Source organism: Dipodomys merriami, unplaced genomic scaffold (assembly GCF_024711535.1).
Source record: "Dipodomys merriami isolate MVZ:Mamm:240054 unplaced genomic scaffold, mDipMer1.0.p SCAF_24, whole genome shotgun sequence".
Classification (NCBI taxonomy): Eukaryota; Metazoa; Chordata; class Mammalia; order Rodentia; family Heteromyidae; genus Dipodomys; species Dipodomys merriami.
This window is the reverse complement of record NW_027203826.1, coordinates 25,303,386-25,323,162: the sequence shown is the minus strand read 5'-3', so window position 1 is coordinate 25,323,162 and position 19,777 is coordinate 25,303,386. Positions and strand designations below refer to the sequence as shown.

General features: G+C 34.8%; 1 protein-coding gene across 2 annotated transcripts in view; it reads left to right on the top strand.

Annotated features, from left to right (window-relative positions):
• Positions 1-19,445, top strand: part of Slc12a2 (solute carrier family 12 member 2) — a 73,278-nt gene extending 53,833 nt beyond the window's left edge. The window contains exons 19-27 of one of the 2 annotated variants that reach the window (XM_070034484.1): positions 1,659-1,738; positions 4,544-4,669; positions 7,180-7,227; positions 8,605-8,727; positions 9,956-10,067; positions 11,697-11,783; positions 12,625-12,760; positions 13,400-13,467; positions 15,070-19,445. In XM_070034484.1, coding sequence (XP_069890585.1) covers positions 1,659-1,738; positions 4,544-4,669; positions 7,180-7,227; positions 8,605-8,727; positions 9,956-10,067; positions 11,697-11,783; positions 12,625-12,760; positions 13,400-13,467; positions 15,070-15,205 — 916 coding nt within the window. In that variant the 3' untranslated portion in view covers positions 15,206-19,445. The remainder of the gene's footprint in view (positions 1-1,658; positions 1,739-4,543; positions 4,670-7,179; positions 7,228-8,604; positions 8,728-9,955; positions 10,068-11,696; positions 11,784-12,624; positions 12,761-13,399; positions 13,468-15,069) is intronic. The other variant, XM_070034486.1, reaches the window with a different exon arrangement.
• Positions 19,446-19,777: the final 332 nt, after the last annotated feature.

The window sequence follows — 19,777 nt, the reverse complement described above, 5'->3', positions numbered from 1 at the left end:
ACTTAACAAAAAGCAAAGTCAAAAAATCAAAAACAGGTATGTAGCAAAGCTCCAACATCTTACATTTCTTTATGAGTATTGATCTAACAGTGCTTAATTCACTGTAGTTATCTCCTTTACTGATATTTTCTTTTTTTTTTTTTTTGGTCCGGTCGTGGGGACTGAACTCTGGGCCTGGACACTGTCCCTCAGCTTTTTCAGCTCAAGGCTAGCGCTGTACCACCTGAGCCACAGCGCCACTTCTGGCTTTTTACTTTTTGCTTATGTGGGGCTGAGGAATCGAACCCAGGGCCTCATGCATGCAAGGCAAGCGCCCTACCACTGAGCCACCTTCCCAGCCCACTTTACTGATATTCTTGTTGAGTCTAAAAAATAACCACATGATAATTTGTTTGTATCTTACATATAATGGCTTTATTTTTATAGATGTTTTTGAAAAGTTTTTGAGGAGATAACCTGAACTTAAGTTTTTAACTTTTCATATTGATTTGTAATGCACAATTATGTCTGAGGAAAATGTCTTAGCTCATGGTTAAATGCTTTTTAGAAGATTTTTGTTTTTGACTGCAGTTAGATTTGGGGTTTATTCTTTTTCTTTTTTTGGGGGGGTCATTTGTGGGGCCTGAACTCTGGGCCTGGGCACTGTCCCTCAGTTCTTCAGCTCAAAGCTAGCACTTTGCCACTTGTTTTTATAAGCAAAATCTATACTGTGCATGCTTGGGGACTAGGAAAAGAAAGACAGTGGAAAAAATGATCGGGTTATTTAGGTTTTAAGATATAATCCTAAAGATATTAGGATTACTGCATATTCTTCCATAGTTTTATTTGGTAGGATGAAAGACTGTTACTGCTTTAACCTGTCATGTCAGTACAGTCATGTGTCACTTAATGCTGAAGATATACATTCTGAGAAATTTGTCATTGGGTGATTCCTTGTTGTTTGAACAGAGTGCATACAGTTACAGAGACATAGATGGTATAGCCAACTACACAGGATGCATAAGATATGTGGCCATATGTGTATAGCCTCTTATTGAGGGAAATGTCATAGGTCGCATGATTATACTATAAAGATCTATACATAAGTAGTTTTCAGGAGTACTCCAGAATAACTGTCATTCATAGCTCCCAACTGATATTTTTAAACCTGTTAAAACAGTTTTTAAGCTTGGAATCATTCTCAAGCCTCTAATCCTGCTACTTCAGAGGAGGAAATTCTGGATCAAGGTTCAAGGCCTCCTTGGGCATAAAAGTCTACAGGAGTCCATCTCAACCAATGCTTGAGCTCAGTGGAACATACTTTGCTTGCTTGTTAAGCTATCAAATAGGAAAATACATGGTAGGTGCAGGACACTGCACCTGTCTTCCCTGTGACATCAGAAGGACAAGTAGAATGAGCAAGTCCTCAGCTGGCCTTGGTGTAAAGTGAGACCATTCCTTGAAATTACAGTGCAGAAAGAGGCTGGAGGTATGGCCACAGTGGTAGAACAGCTGACCAGCAAGTGCAAGGCCATGTGTTCAACCTTAGTACCACAACCAACTCAGATATTCCCAGAAATTTAAAGTTGCAAACAGTTGAGATCATTTATGAATGCCTTCACTTCATATAGAACATAAATAAGGTTTTGTGATTTCCATTCTCCCTCTTCATACTATAGTGATGCCTTTGACATACAATATGGAGTAGTGGTTATCCGCCTACAAGAAGGTCTAGACATATCTCATCTTCAAGGACAAGGTAAATAATGTTTGAATTACATTTTAATTTTAAAGGTTTGAATTACTTTGCTAGGAAAACTATAATTCTCACATTAGCTTTATTTAGTTATTTATTTTTATTGTGAAAATACCATACAGAGGGGTTACAATTACATGGGCAAGGTATGAGTACATTTCTTATCAAGCATTGTTGCCTCCTCCTTTGTTTCCCCTTCCCATCTCTTCCCATTTCTCCCCCTGCTCCCCCTCCAGCCAAAGTTGTAAAGTTCATTTTTCACCGTAACATCTCATTGTTGCAGTGGGTCCACCCCTGTATCCCTATGTAAACAATTTGTTTTTTCCCTTCCCCTCCACAAATTATAACAACATCAAATACAGTGAAAACAGGGGTTATATCATGGGGGAGGGACATACAAAGCAACAAAGAAATCATCTTATAAATATGTTAGAAATAATCGCAAGAAAGAAAAAAACATTTGAATCCTTACCTTGGGGTTCATTTCGCCTAACATCAACTTATCTGACCGTTTCTGCTTGTCTCAGACATATACCAGTTACTGCAAACAAATTATCTTTTTTTTTTTTTTTTTTTTGGTTGGTCGTGGGGCTTGAACTCTGGGCCTGGGCGCAGCTCAAGGCAAGCGCTCTACCACGTGAGCCACAGTGCCACTTCCGGTTTTCTAGTGTTTTTTTTTTTTTTTTAATTGGAGATAAGAGTCTCACGGACTTTCCTGCCTGGGCTCGCTTTGAACCACGATCCTCAGATCTCAGCCTCCTGAGTAGCTAGGATTACAGGCGTGAGCCACCGGCGCCTGGCTATAAATTATCTTTATAAATACCATTTTTTGTGTTACATATTCGCTATATGACATTGTATGATCACATCTGTTTGGAACCCACTATAGTTTGTATTTTCTCTTTGTACCAGCACAGATAATGGTTAGTGATTGTTAATGGCGAGAGTAAAATTTAATCTGAATCATGAGCTTTAGAAAAGACACTACTTATTATTAGAAACTTACCGCAAATTTGTAAAAATACATAAATAATAGTGTGAGGAAAAATGTTTAAGTCACTGAAGTCATATTAATAATGAAAGACTACACTTTATCATAATGTTTCCTCTTGTCAGAAAAGACTCAGGATTTTTGACATTCTCATTAAAACTATAGATTCATAGGAAATTGAAAAAAAAATAGATGTCCTATACCTGTTGCATATCTATAATACTGTAATTAAAACAAATTATACCAACATTGGAATAGATCACAGATTACATTCTGGTTTTACCAGCTTCACATACACTTGTAAGCATTACCAATCAAGTTGCAAATGGTTCCATTTTATATTTTCCTGTGCTCTCTCTACAGCCCTCACTATATGCTTTTCCTGTTTCCCATCACTAATATGCAGTTGTCATGTCAATAATATTAATAAATCCATTTTATTTTTAAAGCATTTTAAATGAAGGTTGAAACCTAATTAAAGTATTATTTTTGTTTTTGCCATCTTATCAAAACCTGAAATTTCAATATCCTTCAAGGAGTTCCTGGTACTTATATTTATATAATCATAAGAAATTTTGCATAGTTAGCATTTTCCACTTAGCAGTTTTTCAGATCGTTAGAATTAACCAATATTAAACAGGTAAGAGGCATATAATGAACCTTTGTTACCTCTTTATGTATTTAATCTGCTTCTGCTTTCCTGTCCTCCCTTCACTTTCAGCCTGCAGTTTTCTTTATCCATAACAGTATGACTTGAAGAAAATTTAGTTTCATATTTTTGCAGTAGGCCTAGTCAAAATAGTATTTCAATCTCTCTTGCTCAAGCAGTGATTCAGCATTAGAGTAAGTGAATTACACCTCTTACCTTTAGTAACTAGTATTCCATAACTAGTAATCCATTTCATCCACAAGTCACAGTTTGGCTAATAAAAATATAGTACTGTTATTTTCTGAGGTCTGAATAATGATTGTAACTTTAAAAATACACTTTATTCATCATTCTGACATGTTTTGTTCATCACTGGGATTTAGATGAAGTAATATTATTTGGCATAATAGTTAGGAGTACAAGTGTGGGAATCAAGAACATGTCTTTTAATAATCCCAGCCCTTTCCCTTAGGTTTCTATTTCAAGAAATAGAATTATCCTGCTTCATTCTCTTATTAACACAGCCACCTCATAGAGTTGTCATGAAGATAAATAATGATCACTTCTAGCAGTGCTGGATAGCACTTGAGCTGTTGTTTCTCCTCAGCCACACAAATAAGTGATGAGGATTGAGGATAGATTATCAATTTTGTTTTACATTTGTCTTCATCTTCACTGTTTATAGAAGTTAAATATGTATCAAACTGCTTGCTTCCTCAACTGAAACTTCTTCAAAACTGAAGCCTATATTTTCATTATGGTCTTATTAGGAAAAGACTACCTCGTGTCTTGGCTTTGTGTAGTTATGGGCAAACGAACATTTGCCACACTTAACATTTTTTATATTTGTAACTAACTTTGAAAGTACAGTTGGTTCACTTATTATATATCTCCTTTTATCTATAGATTCTAATACTACATGAACTTTACTCATTACTTATTCCCTTGGACTTAAATATTTTACTACCTAGTTAGGACTTACATACTTAAATGAATAGTCATATCAAACAATATCATACTTATTTTCTTAAGAAATCATTCATAATAAACTTGTTACTTGGTTATAAATTTTGATGAATTTTAATTCATTGTAATTATGAAACTAACACCTCTTGAACAGTTAAAAATGTGATCTTAGATACTGTTTTCAATACTGTTGTGTCTACAGAAGAATTATTGTCATCACAAGAGAAATCACCTGGCACCAAGGATGTTGTACTAAATGTGGACTACAGTAAAAAATCAGATTTAGATACTTCTAAACCACCTGGAGAAAAATCCATTACACATAAAGGTAATTTTTATTAAACAAGAAATTTTATTAATACTTATGCTTTAATTCCAGAGGAGATGGTTGTTATACAAAGTCACCTGTTCTTGAATATGACATTGTTTATTTCTAGTTGGTCAGGTAAAATTTATCACTTTCAAAAATGGGTTTGAAATGACTACCTGTGTTAGGTGTTTAAAGTGGGGCTTAGAAAAGACCATGTGAATGAATTAGCTAGTAACAATGTCCTGTGTGTTTTTCTTTATATTTGGTTTAAAGGAAACATTTTAGTTTGATGTATAGGTTAAAGACGGAAACAACATGGCAGTTTCATAGTAACAATCTCATGAGGCTTTGAGATTATTTCCATCCACAAGTCTATTTGTCATCTATAAAAAGGGAAGAGGGATGACTTCCAAATCTTACTCTCCCGTCCTCACTCTCCTACCTCTGTTCAGACTAGTATCTCCATCTTTCCTATTCCCAGCTGTTACGCAACAAGAAAAAAATCTGCACTGTAAATCATCAAACCATAGCATACTTTTGATTTCTCTAAGATGATCATTTTTAGACAAGCATGTCTCTCCACGCTTCATCTCCTTTTACATTATTTGGAAGAACTGATGATGCTGTTTTATTCCTTTCCTTCTTGTAGTCCTTGTTTGCTTAGAGTTAGAAGTGGTTGAACCTGTAGTTCTCACCCATTTCCCTTTGCAGTTCTTTGCTGGCTTGATTATAGTTCTTTTATGCTTTGCCTCTCAAAATGCCACAAACTGATTCTGATAACTAAGTTTCTGCTTTATTTGAACTTATGTATATATATTTTTTTACCTCTTCCTATTTTGTTTTGTTTATCTTACCTAGCCTAGATCCTTTCTCTACAATCTGTTAAGAATTATTACTGTAGTTGTGTTTGGGGGCAGTGTAACTTATCAAGCAGCTATTCTGTGTGCCCACAGAATTAGCTTATTAATATATATCACAATCTCATGATCTCATTAAATCATTAATTTTTAAAGAATAAAACCTAGATCGATACATTTCTCCTTGCTTTTCTATTGTAAAAACCTACATATTTTTAACCTACTTTAACCATTTTTAAGTGACAAGATTTTCTTGATGTTTCTGAGCTCTTTTAAATGAATATAAAATGTCAGTAGTTACAATTTTAATTATCAAAGGTAAACACTACTAAATTATTTTATAAAGACAGTAACATTTAAAATTTAATGTAATAATTGATCCTTTATCCATAATGTTAATAAAAAGTAGCACTCAGAGGTAGTATAGCTTTCTTTTAGATTTACTTTCTATTTGGCCAGTTCTCTAAATCAGCATAGATACTATAGAGAACCTATAAAAAGTCTTCAGACTTAGAAATATTCTCGTATAGTTATTATATAGGCACAGTATTATATATGGCTGTCTTGTTTATTGAGGTATATATATGCAAGAGAACAAAAAGAACACCCCTTAAATATTTGATGTGTGCCAGACTCTGAGCTCATTGCATTAATACTTACAAAGTAATAATCTCAAGAGCTAGTTACTGCTAACCCTTTGACAGATGAGGAAATTAAGGAGTTAGGTAACCAGTTTAAGCTCACATAGCTAGGAGAGTGGTAGAGGTAACATTGAAAAGCTGGTTTCTAACTCAAGATCCTTGTGCAAGTTCAGAGTTTGTGTTTTAAATAATAGAAAAATAGCCTGGTGTTGGTAGCTCACGCCTGTAATCCACACCTGTAATCCTGGCTAAGATCTGATGATTGCAGTTCAAAGCCTGCCAGGGTAGAAAAATCCATGAGACTCATATCTCCAGAAAATTGGAAGTGGCACTGTGGCTCTTAAATGGTAGAGGCTAGCCTTGAGCAAAAAGGTTCAGGGGACAGCATCCAGGCCCTGAGTCCAATAAAAAATAAGTGGAGTGAGGCAATCTATTAATTCCAGAAGAAATTGATGAATATTAAAATATAAATGGATTCCTTTCTGTACACATACATGTATACATATATAAATTTTGTTTGAAGAAGCTTAATCCAATGCAACCTTGCATTGAAGACTTGTATCTCTGATGAAATGCCTTAATATTTCCAGTAGTGATTAACTTGTGCAAAAACTACTCATGTCTTTAGTGTCTCTAAAATTGCTTTTCAGTTACCTGCACAGAGATGCAGTGGCATGTTTAAAACTTACATATTGTCTGCAAAGTCAGTATTTCATGTCACCCTTCTTCTCTACAAGCTATAGATTGGCATCTTCTCAACTGATTTCAAATATTAAAGTATAGAAGTTGGCAGATTTGCTAATTTTGCCTGGGTGAGTGTTAATCATTCACCGTGTAGTGTCTAAAATACTTGCTTTTTAAGATCTTGAGCACTCAATGTAGAAAATATTAACCTTCAGTCTTGATTATTTTTCATGGACTGTTGCTTCATGCTATGTTCTGTTTATAAAAATGTACTCTATTTACATTTTCATTTTATGAATATAAAGGCAATTAACTTAATATTTTGTGTTTTTTAAACATAATCTAGATGAGGAAGAGGATGGCAAGACTCCAACTCAACCACTGTTGAAAAAAGGCAGGCATTTTTCATCATTTTATTTTAATCCCTTTCTTCATACTGTTAACTCTTTAATTCCAACCTTATTATTTTCTTTTTTATTTTATTTCCATGGTGAGGTGATGTTACAGTTATTTATTAAATGCAGATTAGCAAAATTATTATTCCAACTAAACAGTTAAAGCTTCCTGGGGCAAAGTGACATATTACAGACAAGTTATTTTAATCATCGTAGCATTTGTGAAATATTCAAACCTGGAAAGTCAATTCTTGTTTTTCTTTTTATTTAAACTGCATGGTTTAGATGATAAGTAGGGACACTGAAATAGGTGTCACTTGAATTCTTTACCATCAGTTGTACCAAGCAGAGTCCTCAATTTTGATACTAATATATTTTTCATTTCAAAAATTATAATATTTCTCACAGTCGTGCTGCGTATGGGAGATACAGTCATGTCAACATACATGAATTTTATGAGCAGGAGATAGAGGTGAGAGTTTCGGAGCAGTGTGGTTTGGTAGCCATATTATTTCATCACACAAAATCATTTCATGTTTGCATACATCATGGCAGCATGAAAAGTGAATGACAGAGACATCTTGGAAAAGTGACCAGATTTCCTTCTATGGATTTCTGCTTTTAAAATTTTAGTACTGGAATTTTGTGATCGTCATTTGCTTGTTCACAGAGCTAAGGATCGATTGATCTATCTACCTATATCTATCTATCTATCTATCTATCTATCTATCTATCTATCTATCTATCTATCTACCTACACATGTATAGTCCTTTAATGTTATAGCACAAGGGTTCTCTTCCACAGAGATCCCATCATCTTTCTGTGATTTCAAGAAAGATGTAGGAATTATATGGCTTTAGAATTGGGTACCACATATTGAGAGAGCAAAAAATAAAAATGAAGGAGTTGATTCTGACACTAAGGTATTACTCATTACAAGATGGTATTGGTATATCTTCAATTCCCTTCTGTCATTTATTATACTTTTTTATTTTTTAAATAAAATGTTATGTGAGCTGTAAATCATTGAGATTCTGGATGACAAAAGAAATACTTTCACACAACTGGTGTAAACTTGATTTGTCCAGTTAGCCTAAAGAGTCTTCACTAGCAAAATGTAATTTTTTGAGTGGTATTTAAGATTCCACTAATATTAATCAGAATGCTTCATCATATTAGAAAGCAAGCAAGATAATTTGGATGAGAACGGCTGTTATAAGAAAGTATCAACATTTTAAAGTATATTGAAATTATAAACTACAAGTTTATGATGGATGCCATATGCAATTATCTTAAAATATGTAGGAAATTATAGAAATGTGACAAAAAGACTTTATTTACTTCTCACATTTTATTTTTTATCTTGATCCTTTAGAATCCAAAGGCCCTGCTGCACCTTTAAATGTAGCTGACCAAAAGCTCCTTGAAGCTAGTACACAATTTCAGAAAAAACAAGGAAAGAATACTATTGATGTTTGGTGGCTATTTGATGATGGAGGTAAGATCAATAGTATATTTTTTAGATAGTTTAAAACATATGCATATGTGAAAATAGTACTAAAAAATGTCATGTGCTTTTCAGGTATAGACACCAAGTTTTGTTAGCAGTCTCAAGAGCACATGCTTTAATTTCATATTGTCATGTCTTATTATTTGTTTTTGGCAGAAATATCATAGCAATGGTGCTGTGCTTTTCTTTCTGTGTCTTAGCAAGGTAGTACTGATGTCTGTGGAGTTACTTAAATCATTGAGTCAAGTGGATTTTTGGCCAGGTTTACCCACTGAAAAGTTGCTTTTATCTTCCTCTTTATGATTACAGAGGTTACTTGTGAGGTTACTTTGGGGTTATGTAAATATGCTATTTGTCTCTCAGCTAAACACATATATTTAAGCATCCACTGATGTTTCTAAAGCTATTACTGTTATGCTATTGTGTTGGTTGTCAAAAGGTGAATTGTCCATTCCTACCATTCTTTTTTGTTAGTTGGCACTTTACTGTAAGGAAAAACTTTCTCTTTTGTATTAGTGCTTGTTTATTGATTCTTATTGTAGAGCTTCAGTATGATACAAATTGTTACTCATTTATTTTGATATTCCAGTTGCCCATAGTTAGCCAGCAAAATGTCACTTAACTGCTATGTCCACTTGTCATGCCCACTCATTCTTGTAATTGCTTTCTGAAATAAGATAATGTTCCAGGATCTGTTTTGTAGTTTTATACTTTGTCAACATAATCCATGGAAGGAACCTTTAATCCAGAAAACCCTGGTTTGGTTTAGTGGAGAATAGTAAAGATCAGGGCATTACCTTGACTGTGGCTGGTAGAATATTACTGTTCCCAGACCCTCTCACTGGGCAGAGCTGGGAAATGTACTATATGCATATTTGTGTATATCTAATAATACTGGAAACACATCTCCAGTCTTGTTTATTCCTCCTGTCAGTGTGAAGCCTGACTCCTATTAGAATCTATCCATTTCTTCAATCCTGCCTGATTGATTCATTTTCTTACTGTCAGGCTACTATCCCATTTGATCACACTATTTGAAGATCACTAACTATTGAGTTTCCCTTCTTACTCCCTAATAACTTCTTGACTAAATTATCAAGACAGAGTTTTATTTGTATTGAATTGTTGTAAATATGCTTTTAGAAACAAAGTTGGAAATAGTTTGTTTGAGATACTATCATATTAGTAAATGATTTGTTATATTTTTGTAATTTAGGTTTAACCTTATTGATACCTTATCTTCTGACGACCAAAAAAAAGTGGAAGGACTGTAAGATCAGAGTGTTCATTGGTGGAAAAATAAATAGAATAGACCATGACCGGAGAGCGTAAGTTTATTTTAAATTAACCTAAGGAGTCTTAGTATACATTTGATAGGCGTAGTATCATTATCTTAGTATACATTTGATAGACTAAAACTTAGATAATCTAAGAAATATGAGTCACGTTGCTGTCTTATACTGAAGCATGTTTAATATATTGGTACTTGATTATCACAGTATACATTTTATAGGGTAAAATGTAAGACAGTCCAAAAAATACCAGTCATGTTGCTCTGTCGTATATTGAAGCAATATATGATAGACAATACCTTTGATGATCTGTCTACCTATTCCTTTTCCATTCTTACTTCCTGTTCCTTTTCCATTCTTCCTATTCCTCCAAATATGCCCTCTATTCAATGTGTCCTTCTGCGCATTTCAGAATTTGGTGGCTTTGCATTTACTCATCTCCCTCCTGTACACAGCTTTCACCACCTCACTCTTTTCTCTGTGTATGTGTGCCTGCATGTGTACAAGCACACATAACCCAGGGCCTGGCATGGTCCTGTAACTTTTTCACTCAAGACTGGCATTCTACCACTTGAGCCGTAACACCATTTCTGGATTTTTGGTGTTTAATGGGAGATAAGAGTCTCACAGGCTTTCCTGTCAGAGCTGGCTTCAAACTGATCCTCAGATCTCAGACTCCTGAGTAGCTAGGATTGTAAGCGTGTAGCTGTGATTACAAGTGCAAGCTACCAGCTCAGCTCCAGCTTCCTTCTTTTCCTTTTAAATGTTCATCCCTAGCCTAGCTCAGTTTTTTTTGAATGCGCAACCCTATTGTTCTGATTCTCTCACTCCCAACTAAGTCATGTTTCCACCCTGAGTACATGTGATACCACTTTCTGGCTTATATATATTTTCTTAAATTTGAATTTTTTGAAACCTAATGCCTAGCAGGTTGCATAGCAGGCCCTTAGGAAATACTCCCCATATTCAACTAGTAGTTCATTTACAACAGTGCCTTATGCAAGAAATACTAGTAGTGAATTTAACAGATAAATTGTTGTTTGTCTGTTTGCTATACCTTTAGTTGAAAAAAAAATCATTAGTCCTTATTCATGTAACTGTAACCCCTCTGTACAGCATCTTTACAATAAAAGAAAATTTAAAAAAATCATTAGTCATAAAATCTTGTTTGTGTTCTCTAATGTGTTGGAACGTTCCTATTGTCACCAGGGTTTTATTGCCATCATATATCCCTCCCTGAAAGTCAGTTTATTGATACTTCTTTTCCACTGTTTATTCCCACCAACCACCACCAAAAACAAATGTTATGAACTTCATCTTCCATCAGCTGTATCTTCCACTTGGCATAGGAAGTCACATTTGGACCTTGAGATAAGCATTCTTCTTAATTGGGATAATCCAAAACCAATTTTAAAAATATTTTTGCTTAAATTTAATGTTTATCAGTACACTTTGATGAATAAAAAAACTGGTTACAATGCAAATTTCCTCTTTCTCCATCTACCCATTACTGAGTACTAAAGAGAGATTCCAAGAAAGTAGAATAGAAGTAACAGTAGTCTATGGTCAGGTAAGTTAGACACCATCAAATAGATTCAGCCCAATATAGAATAAAAATACTTAACATTCTTCACATACCTGAATGCTGTTCATTTTTTGTTCTAGGATGGCTACCTTGCTTAGCAAGTTCCGAATCGACTTCTCTGATATCATGGTCCTAGGAGATATCAATACTAAGCCAAAGAAAGAAAAGTAAGTTTTTGGATACAGTACTCATACAAGTTTTCAGTTTATAGATAGACTACCTAATCATAGATAATTCAATTACACTAATTGCCTAAGTCAGGTGGGGTTTTTTCTTCCCAATTGTTAATTATATGTGAAGCCAACTGATAGTTAACAAACTAGTAGCAGATATTGAAGTAAGTCAATTTTCAAAGGGGATTTCATTACTAGTTTGCAGGTGCTTTCTGAAAGTTGTTAGTGCCACAGGAATTTCAGGTTTTTGTAATTTCAGATAGGTTCCATAGTTATCATAAGCATTCAACTCCCATTCTACATAACTTTTAACTTTTCATTGTTCATTTTATTGCTAGTATAGGAGAATCAAAGCATGTGCCTATAGTAATTCCATTGAGAATGTCCTGTTGCAGAAAATGTGTGTGTTGGGATAGTCCACCTGAAAACGGTGTTGACGTTGTAATTGTATTTGTTTTTTTATTCTCACATAAATGTTGAATAAGTGATGAAGCGCGGTAAAGATTTCATTTTAGAGTACAATTTGTAATGTTTTAATCAGGAAGAGATTGTTTTTATAAAACTATACAATAGTATTCAGAGGTGTTCTTGATATCTATAGCAGATTAGAGAGATATTCATGTTCTTTTACTATATTTTGTTTTGGTAAGCATATATGGATCATTGGGTTTTGTTTTGTTTTTTGTTAGGTTTTCTTGGCTATCTGCTCCTTACTTGTTTCAAAGTATTCTAGTGCATAATTGACAAGAAACACCTAAATTAGAATTCACGGTGTAATATCGCCCTGTTACAGAAATTAAAATGAGGTTATCAGTAGTCTTTCTGTTGTTTTAAGTATTGTAGCTTTTGATGAGATGATTGAGCCTTACAGACTTCATGAAGACGATAAAGAACAAGATATTGCAGACAAAATGAAAGAAGATGAGCCATGGCGAATAACAGATAATGAGCTTGAACTTTATAAGACCAAGGTATTCTTCTGTCTTCATTTATTCGTGTTTTTTTTAAAACCTTTTGTAAATTATGTTTTTATTATGTTTAAATAATGACACCAGGGTGGTTACAACTCAACATGTCAATTTATAAGTAAATGATCAAAGCCAGGCACGGGTGGCTCACATCTGTAATCCTAGCTACTCCAGAGGCTGAGATCTGAAGCTGTGGCTCAAAGTGATAGAGCGCTAGCCTTGAACAAAAGAGCTCAGGAACAGTGCCCAGGCCCTGAGTTCAAGCCCCATGATCGACAATAAATGAATTAAATACATAAATACATAAATCATGATCAATATAAAAATTTCCTAAGAGATAAAATCCAAGCATTATAATTTGACCTGGAAGATATCTTTTAGGTAAATTAAATCTGCTTTAAGTTGGACTTATATATGTTTCTAAGTGGGGAACAGATAGTTTTATTCTACCAAATTGCAATCATGTTTTGATTTTTTTGTTTTATAAACTGTGCTCCTTTTTGGTTTTTTTTTTGATGGCTTAAGGATTGAGCCCCGGACCTCAACCATGCTAGGCATACAGTCTCCACGGGCTCCATTCTCAGCTCTTGCTCTAACTGTAATTTTCAAATTAGGAGTGATTTTTGTCCTGTTTCATTTCAGACATACCGACAGATCAGGTTAAATGAATTATTGAAGGAACATTCAAACACAGCTAATATTATTGTCATGTAAGTACTGTCTATTAATATTTCTTGTTCATTTTATGAAAATGTACTTTCTGTTGTTTCAAGTAAGGGTCTCACTGTGAGTATACATTGCTTTTAGCATAGGGAGATATCAATTGTTAGGGGGAAAATAACCCCCAAAATCTCAAGTTATTCTATTTTTCTTTCTGTTCTTTTCTAACCCTTCAAAAATACCTTAACTTTGGAAACATCCCAACTAGACTTAGGCAGGTGTGGGATAGGAAGATCTCACATTAAAATAACCCCATAAGGCCAGAAAATTAAGAAAAGTAGTGATCCTGTATCTGAATCTTCACCCCCAAGTTTTCCAGACACTTTTTATTGTCCTTGTATTGAATATAGTAACTGGTGCTTAGTTTGGATTTTCTTCTGCTTAACTTGATTAACTAGGTATTAGTTGAACTCAGATTTGCCCAAGTCTCTAAAATCAGCAAATAATCAGCAACAAACTCACTACACCTTTAGTGTCCATTTATGTTGGCAATGATAAATAACCTCTGCTGTCAGTGTGAGCTGACAGTGTAGTTCCTACAGTTGATTCTCTGCATGGCCCTTCCAGATACTCCCTTCTCAACAGCCTCTTACGACCTATAGTGGAATTTTATAGCAAAATGCCCTGTGAGTCATTGAGTCATGATTGCTCCTTATCCTGAGACTCTAAAGTATCTCAGTCCTAACAACAGGCTGATGTCACACTCTGAGAAAGAGGAGCCACAGAATGCCTTTCTCCACCAAGGCTACCTTCTGAACTGGGGAAGCCAGTGCCTGACCAATCCTTGTACAGGTGTTGAGGTTTGCAAGCTGTTTGAGATTTTCCCACAGCTAGTACTGGCAGAGTATGTAAGCTACACTGTTGACTTGCCTGGGGAGGGCAGCACTTCACTGGAATCGTTTCTCTGCTGTTTTCTGCCTCCTCACCCCCTCCTTTATGGCTTCTTGCTCTGTCTTTTTCTTTGTGAACTACATATACTCTCTTTTATGGCCTCAGACCCTTCTCATTCATGGAGTGACAAAACCAGATGCTTCTAATCCTCCATCTTGTTGCCTACCTGTTTGTTAATCCTAATGAACACATGTTTAAAAATCTTTTGTTTGGCCAGGCACTGGTGACTCATTTCTGTTAACCCTAGCTACTCAGGAGGCTGAGATCTGAGGATCGCGGTTCAAAGCCAGCCCAGGCAGGAGAGTCCATGAGATGTTTTATCTCCAAGTAACCACCAGAAAACAGGAAGTGGTGCTGTGGCTCAAGTGGTAGAGGACTACCCTTGAGCTGAAGAGCTCAGGGACAGTGCCCAGGCCCAGAGTTCAAGCCCCATGACCAACAGCAATTATAGTGTGTGTGTGTGTGTGTGTGTATACATATACATATATATATATATATGTATGTATGTATATCTTGTATATCTTTCATTTGAAACCTAAAGACATGGGAATACTTCTAGAACATAGTAATTAATGTCCTACATATCTAATTTCCCTGCACTCAGAAGAATTTTGTAACTTATAGTTACTGTTTTGGAACTTACAATTTTTTTTTCTCAAATTGGAAGCCACTGTTCAATATCTTCTTTCTTTTGATACCAGGAGTCTCCCAGTTGCACGAAAAGGAGCTGTGTCTAGTGCTCTCTACATGGCGTGGTTAGAAGCTCTGTCTAAGGACCTGCCACCAATCCTCCTAGTTCGAGGGAATCATCAGAGTGTCCTTACCTTCTATTCTTAATTGTTCTACACATGACTGCCCTCCAGAATGGTACTTCAGTGCCTAGTGAAGTGACTGAAATCTTCATTGACACGCTAACATCACAATGGCGAACTGTGACTTTTCTCTCACTATTTCGTTAACTTGAAAGCACACAGGAAAGTTGCTCCATTGATATGTGTGTGGGGACTTCACTTGTAGTCAATTCCATATCTCAATCTTAATGAATGATGATTCTTGTTGGACTGAAGTTCATGAGCGTAAAGTTTTCCTTTGCTACTTGAATAGCAATAAAAGTGTGTTATTTTTTGATTGATGAAGAGTACAAAAAGCCTTTAGCCTTGAGGTGCCTTCTGAAATTAACCAAATTTCATCCCTATCTTTTATAAATTTATAGACTGTCAAACTGTTTTTTAGATACTTTAAGTTTTAGTCTCTTCCACCTTAAAACAAAATGGACACTGCTTTTCATCCTTCATTGACCAATTAGTGTTGAGTACTGTATGTTTTCTTACTTTTGTAAAGTATCTGTTAGATATTGACAGTGTGAATTAGGGCAAGTTAATGAAAAAAATTTTAATATATCCAAAAAAGTGGACCCAAGGTTAGATTTCTATGAATATATGAAAATGTAGAGCTAGGAGAAAGAGGCCCAAAATACCTGTATTTGAAACTTAAGGTTGAAAATTTACCTAAGTACTTCTGTATTCTATTCTGAAAAAAAGTCACATCATTCTTGAAACAAAAATCTTAAAGGTCATTTGTATTAAGAGATTTGTCCTGTTCTAGAATTTCCCTCAAATCTGAGAGACTTCTAAGAAACATATTTTTTCTGGAGGAAATTTAGACAAAGCAATGTCATGTAATAGAATATTTCAAGAACACTACATGGGATTTCACTCTACCATCCTTTATTAGTCATTAAAATGTCTATCAAATGGTTAAATGGACCACTGGTTTCTTAGTGAAATGTTTTCAGGCTTAATTCATTCAATTGTCAAGTACACTTGGTCTTAATACACTCAGGTTTGAACAGATTATTCTGAACATTGAAATTTAAACCATTCTTAATTCTTTAAAACTTGTGTCAAGAAAAACTGCCAGTTTGTATGTTTGAAATGTCTGTTTTGACATCATAGTCTACTAGTCTACAGTTTGGGCAGTGCATAAGTACTGTTATTAAAAGCTTTATATTCAATTATTAATGTGAAGTTTTTCATTTTTTATTCAAGGAAGGATTTCCTAAAAACATTTCAAGGGATTTATATTTACATATCTTCGTGTGTGCATATATATGCATGAATATGCATACACAGATGCATATGTGTACATATAATGAAATTTCTGTTGCTGATATTCTACATTTTACAGTGATCAGGATGCATTAAATTTTTCTGTTTTAGTTAAACATGTTCAAAATCTGATCACAGATTGTAGGTTTCACAGAGAACAAAGATGAAGGACATAGTGTTACTTTTCCCAAGGTTATCATTCAGTTACAATGTGGAGAATGTTTCATGTAAAGTACTACACAGTGTGTTCATCAGTAAGCTCCAATGGTAGAGAACTTGGGTAGGGCTCAAGAATCTTACTAGAAACCTATAAAATTGTTCCTAGTGGTGCAGTGTTTCTGCTGCATGAGTATGAACCACATATCAATTGAAGATCAGATCATTTAAATTCAGAATCTTCATAAAATGAAGTAATTGATTTTATACCATTTTTCCTACATCATAGCTAAGCATTGTTCCATTTATTGCAGGTTTTGCAGTGTTTGGAGGAAAGGCAGTAGATATGTCATAATTTTCATAAACATTGTTATGTGTGAACTTTATAAATGGATACTAGGGCATGGACTGAGAGCTGCTATCTTGCAATGTGCACAGGTACACTTACTTTTTATTGTTTTACATCTGTATTACAAGAACCAAATGTCATGCATCATGTGTGTATAAAGTACATAAAATATATCTAAACATGCATAATGCAGGAGAAGGTAATATTGTCTGAAATAATGTGCTAAGTTTTTCACTTATCAAAATGCATTATTTTCACTTAATACCAGGTCAAAAAATTTCAAAATTGTAGTGATCTAAAAATTTCAGTAATCATTAGAGATGCTAGCTAGTATGAAGCTTTTTTGCTTTATTTATGCTGAATTTTGATTAATGCCAGATTTTTATAGTACTAATTCTTGGTGATAACTGGGAAGTAAGTATGCCGTGGCATTTGAGTTCATTCTTGTAGGTAAAGAATTCAGTGGGCTCAGAGGGAATGTTGGTGTTGAGCTAATTATTAACAGTTAATTAAATCAAATATTTATTTGTTACATTGTTTCCTTTGTATTTAGGTTTCCTTTTACATCCTTTTTTATATTGCTTTCTGACATGACATTTTTTTAAACTATAGAAATAATTTAAAGATGAGCTCTGGTGGATGAATATCTACTAAGGTTGAAAACAATATTTTGATAATACTGTATTATAACTGTCACACAGATGCTTTTCTAATGTTTTAACCTTAAGTATTGCAGTTGCGGCTTTGTACAGAGGTTACTGCAATAAAGGAAGTGGATTCATTCAAACTGTTTAATGTCTACCCTTGTATTCTACCACTGCTATAAACTATGTTAGCTTTGTGATTTCATCTCATTTAGTTAACTTACATTATTAGTGTCTGAATAAGTTACTTTTAATATTTACACTTTGGAAATATTGTTTGAAATGGCCCTTGTAATAATCACTGTTGATTCAGTGATTAAACTCTATAATGCAGCTCATTGTTTTAGACTGAATTTAGCACTTAGCTTTTCTAATACTACTTGTCTTTGGACCAAATCCTTCATTTATACATGAGGAAGATTAAAAGGGATTCATGTTTGCTGAAATAATCTATTTTCCTAAGATTTTTTGGCTAAGCTGATTTAAAGTTTTACAAAGTATTTTCCATTTTTTTCATTTAGACCCTTTGGTAGGCATGTTACAGAAGAACTGCCAGTCTGTTTTTTGTTTGTTTTTTTCCCTCCCAGTATGGAGCTTGAACTCATGCCTCTTACATTCTCACTCAGATTTTTCGGCTCACAGATGGTACTGTGCCACTTGAGTCACAATCTCTACTCCACTTTTTTGATGGTTGCCTATGTCTGGGATTTTATTTATTTATTAGAAGCAAGTGTTAGCTGAACTCTCATAAAGTTTGCTTAACTTTCTGTGAATAATGTCACTTAATAAATGCAAGGTACTGAAGTACTTAGATTTTTTTTAAAGCTTAGTAATGTACAGTTTTGGCCCTGGGCTTTGTTAACCTAATAAAAATACTAGAAGAAAAGAATTCCAGTGAATCAGTGAATATGCCTGGTTGAGCCTAAAGGTCAGAAGAAGCTGGCATCAAACACCCCACCCAGTAGTTGACAACACCTTACCTGAGCACACCCCATCAGCAAGGACAAAAACTGAGCAATGAGTGAGATACTATCTGCTACTGTCAGGGTCAGTAAATTTCCTACCAGACATTAAAGGCCTATAATTAACCCCAAGTTTAAAAAACAAACAAACAAAAAAAAAACCTCGGCATAAAACATGTCTAAAAGCCAAAATAATCGTGTTAAACTTTAAAAAGCAAAAGATTACAGATAAAAGTAACCTTTAGCTGGGGCAAGTGCCTGAAGCCTGTAATCCCATCAGGACGATGGTGTGGATCATAGTTCAAAGCCAACTGAGACAGGAAAGGCCATGAGAATCCTATTTCTAAGTAGTCACCAAAAAGCCAGAAGTAGAACTGTGGTTCAAGTAGTAGAGTGCTAGTCTTGAGAAAAAGCTCAGGGACCCCACCCATGTTCAAACCTCTGGACTGGCATACACACCCAAAAGCAACCTTTATGTATCTGAATTTACAGTAGTGAAAACCCAAACTGGTATTACTCAATTATGCTTAGCCCCAACAAAGTCACGGTACAACAAAACTATTCACCCAAATACTACCAGAGTAAAGGCCAAAGGATTTGGCACTGTTTTATATCCCTCTTTAAAAGAGCCTGTTCTGTATTTAATTTACCACAGTAAATATTACCATCTCTTGACAACTCAGCCCATGTACCATCTTCAGCAAACCTTAAGATGACCTTAAAGTACAAGTGTTGACATGAAAATGTTAGACCAAAGGAGGAAGCTACAATGCTTGATAAGAGATGTACTCATTATCTTGCCCATGTAATTGTAACCCCTCTGTATAGTATTTTCACAATAAAAGAAAGAAAATGTTAGACCAAGAGCTAGTCCTTATACTAGGCTATGGTCTTGTACTTGAAGAATACTCCCCATAGTCACTCTTAATGAAACTGCATGAATGGATCAAGAAAATGTGGCATAAGAGCACAGGAATATCACTCAACCATTAGAAAGGATGATACTGTACCATTTGTAAAGAGATGGAGACTTGGAAAAAATTAAGTGAGGTAAACCAGGCTTGGAGAGACAAAGGATACCTGTTTTCCCTTAAATGTGGACGCTAGGTTTAGCTTACACACGTTAGCAAATACCTGGGGTGGTTTGCAGGTGTGCCCAGATGTATTAACTGAAATACAGTAGATTCAAG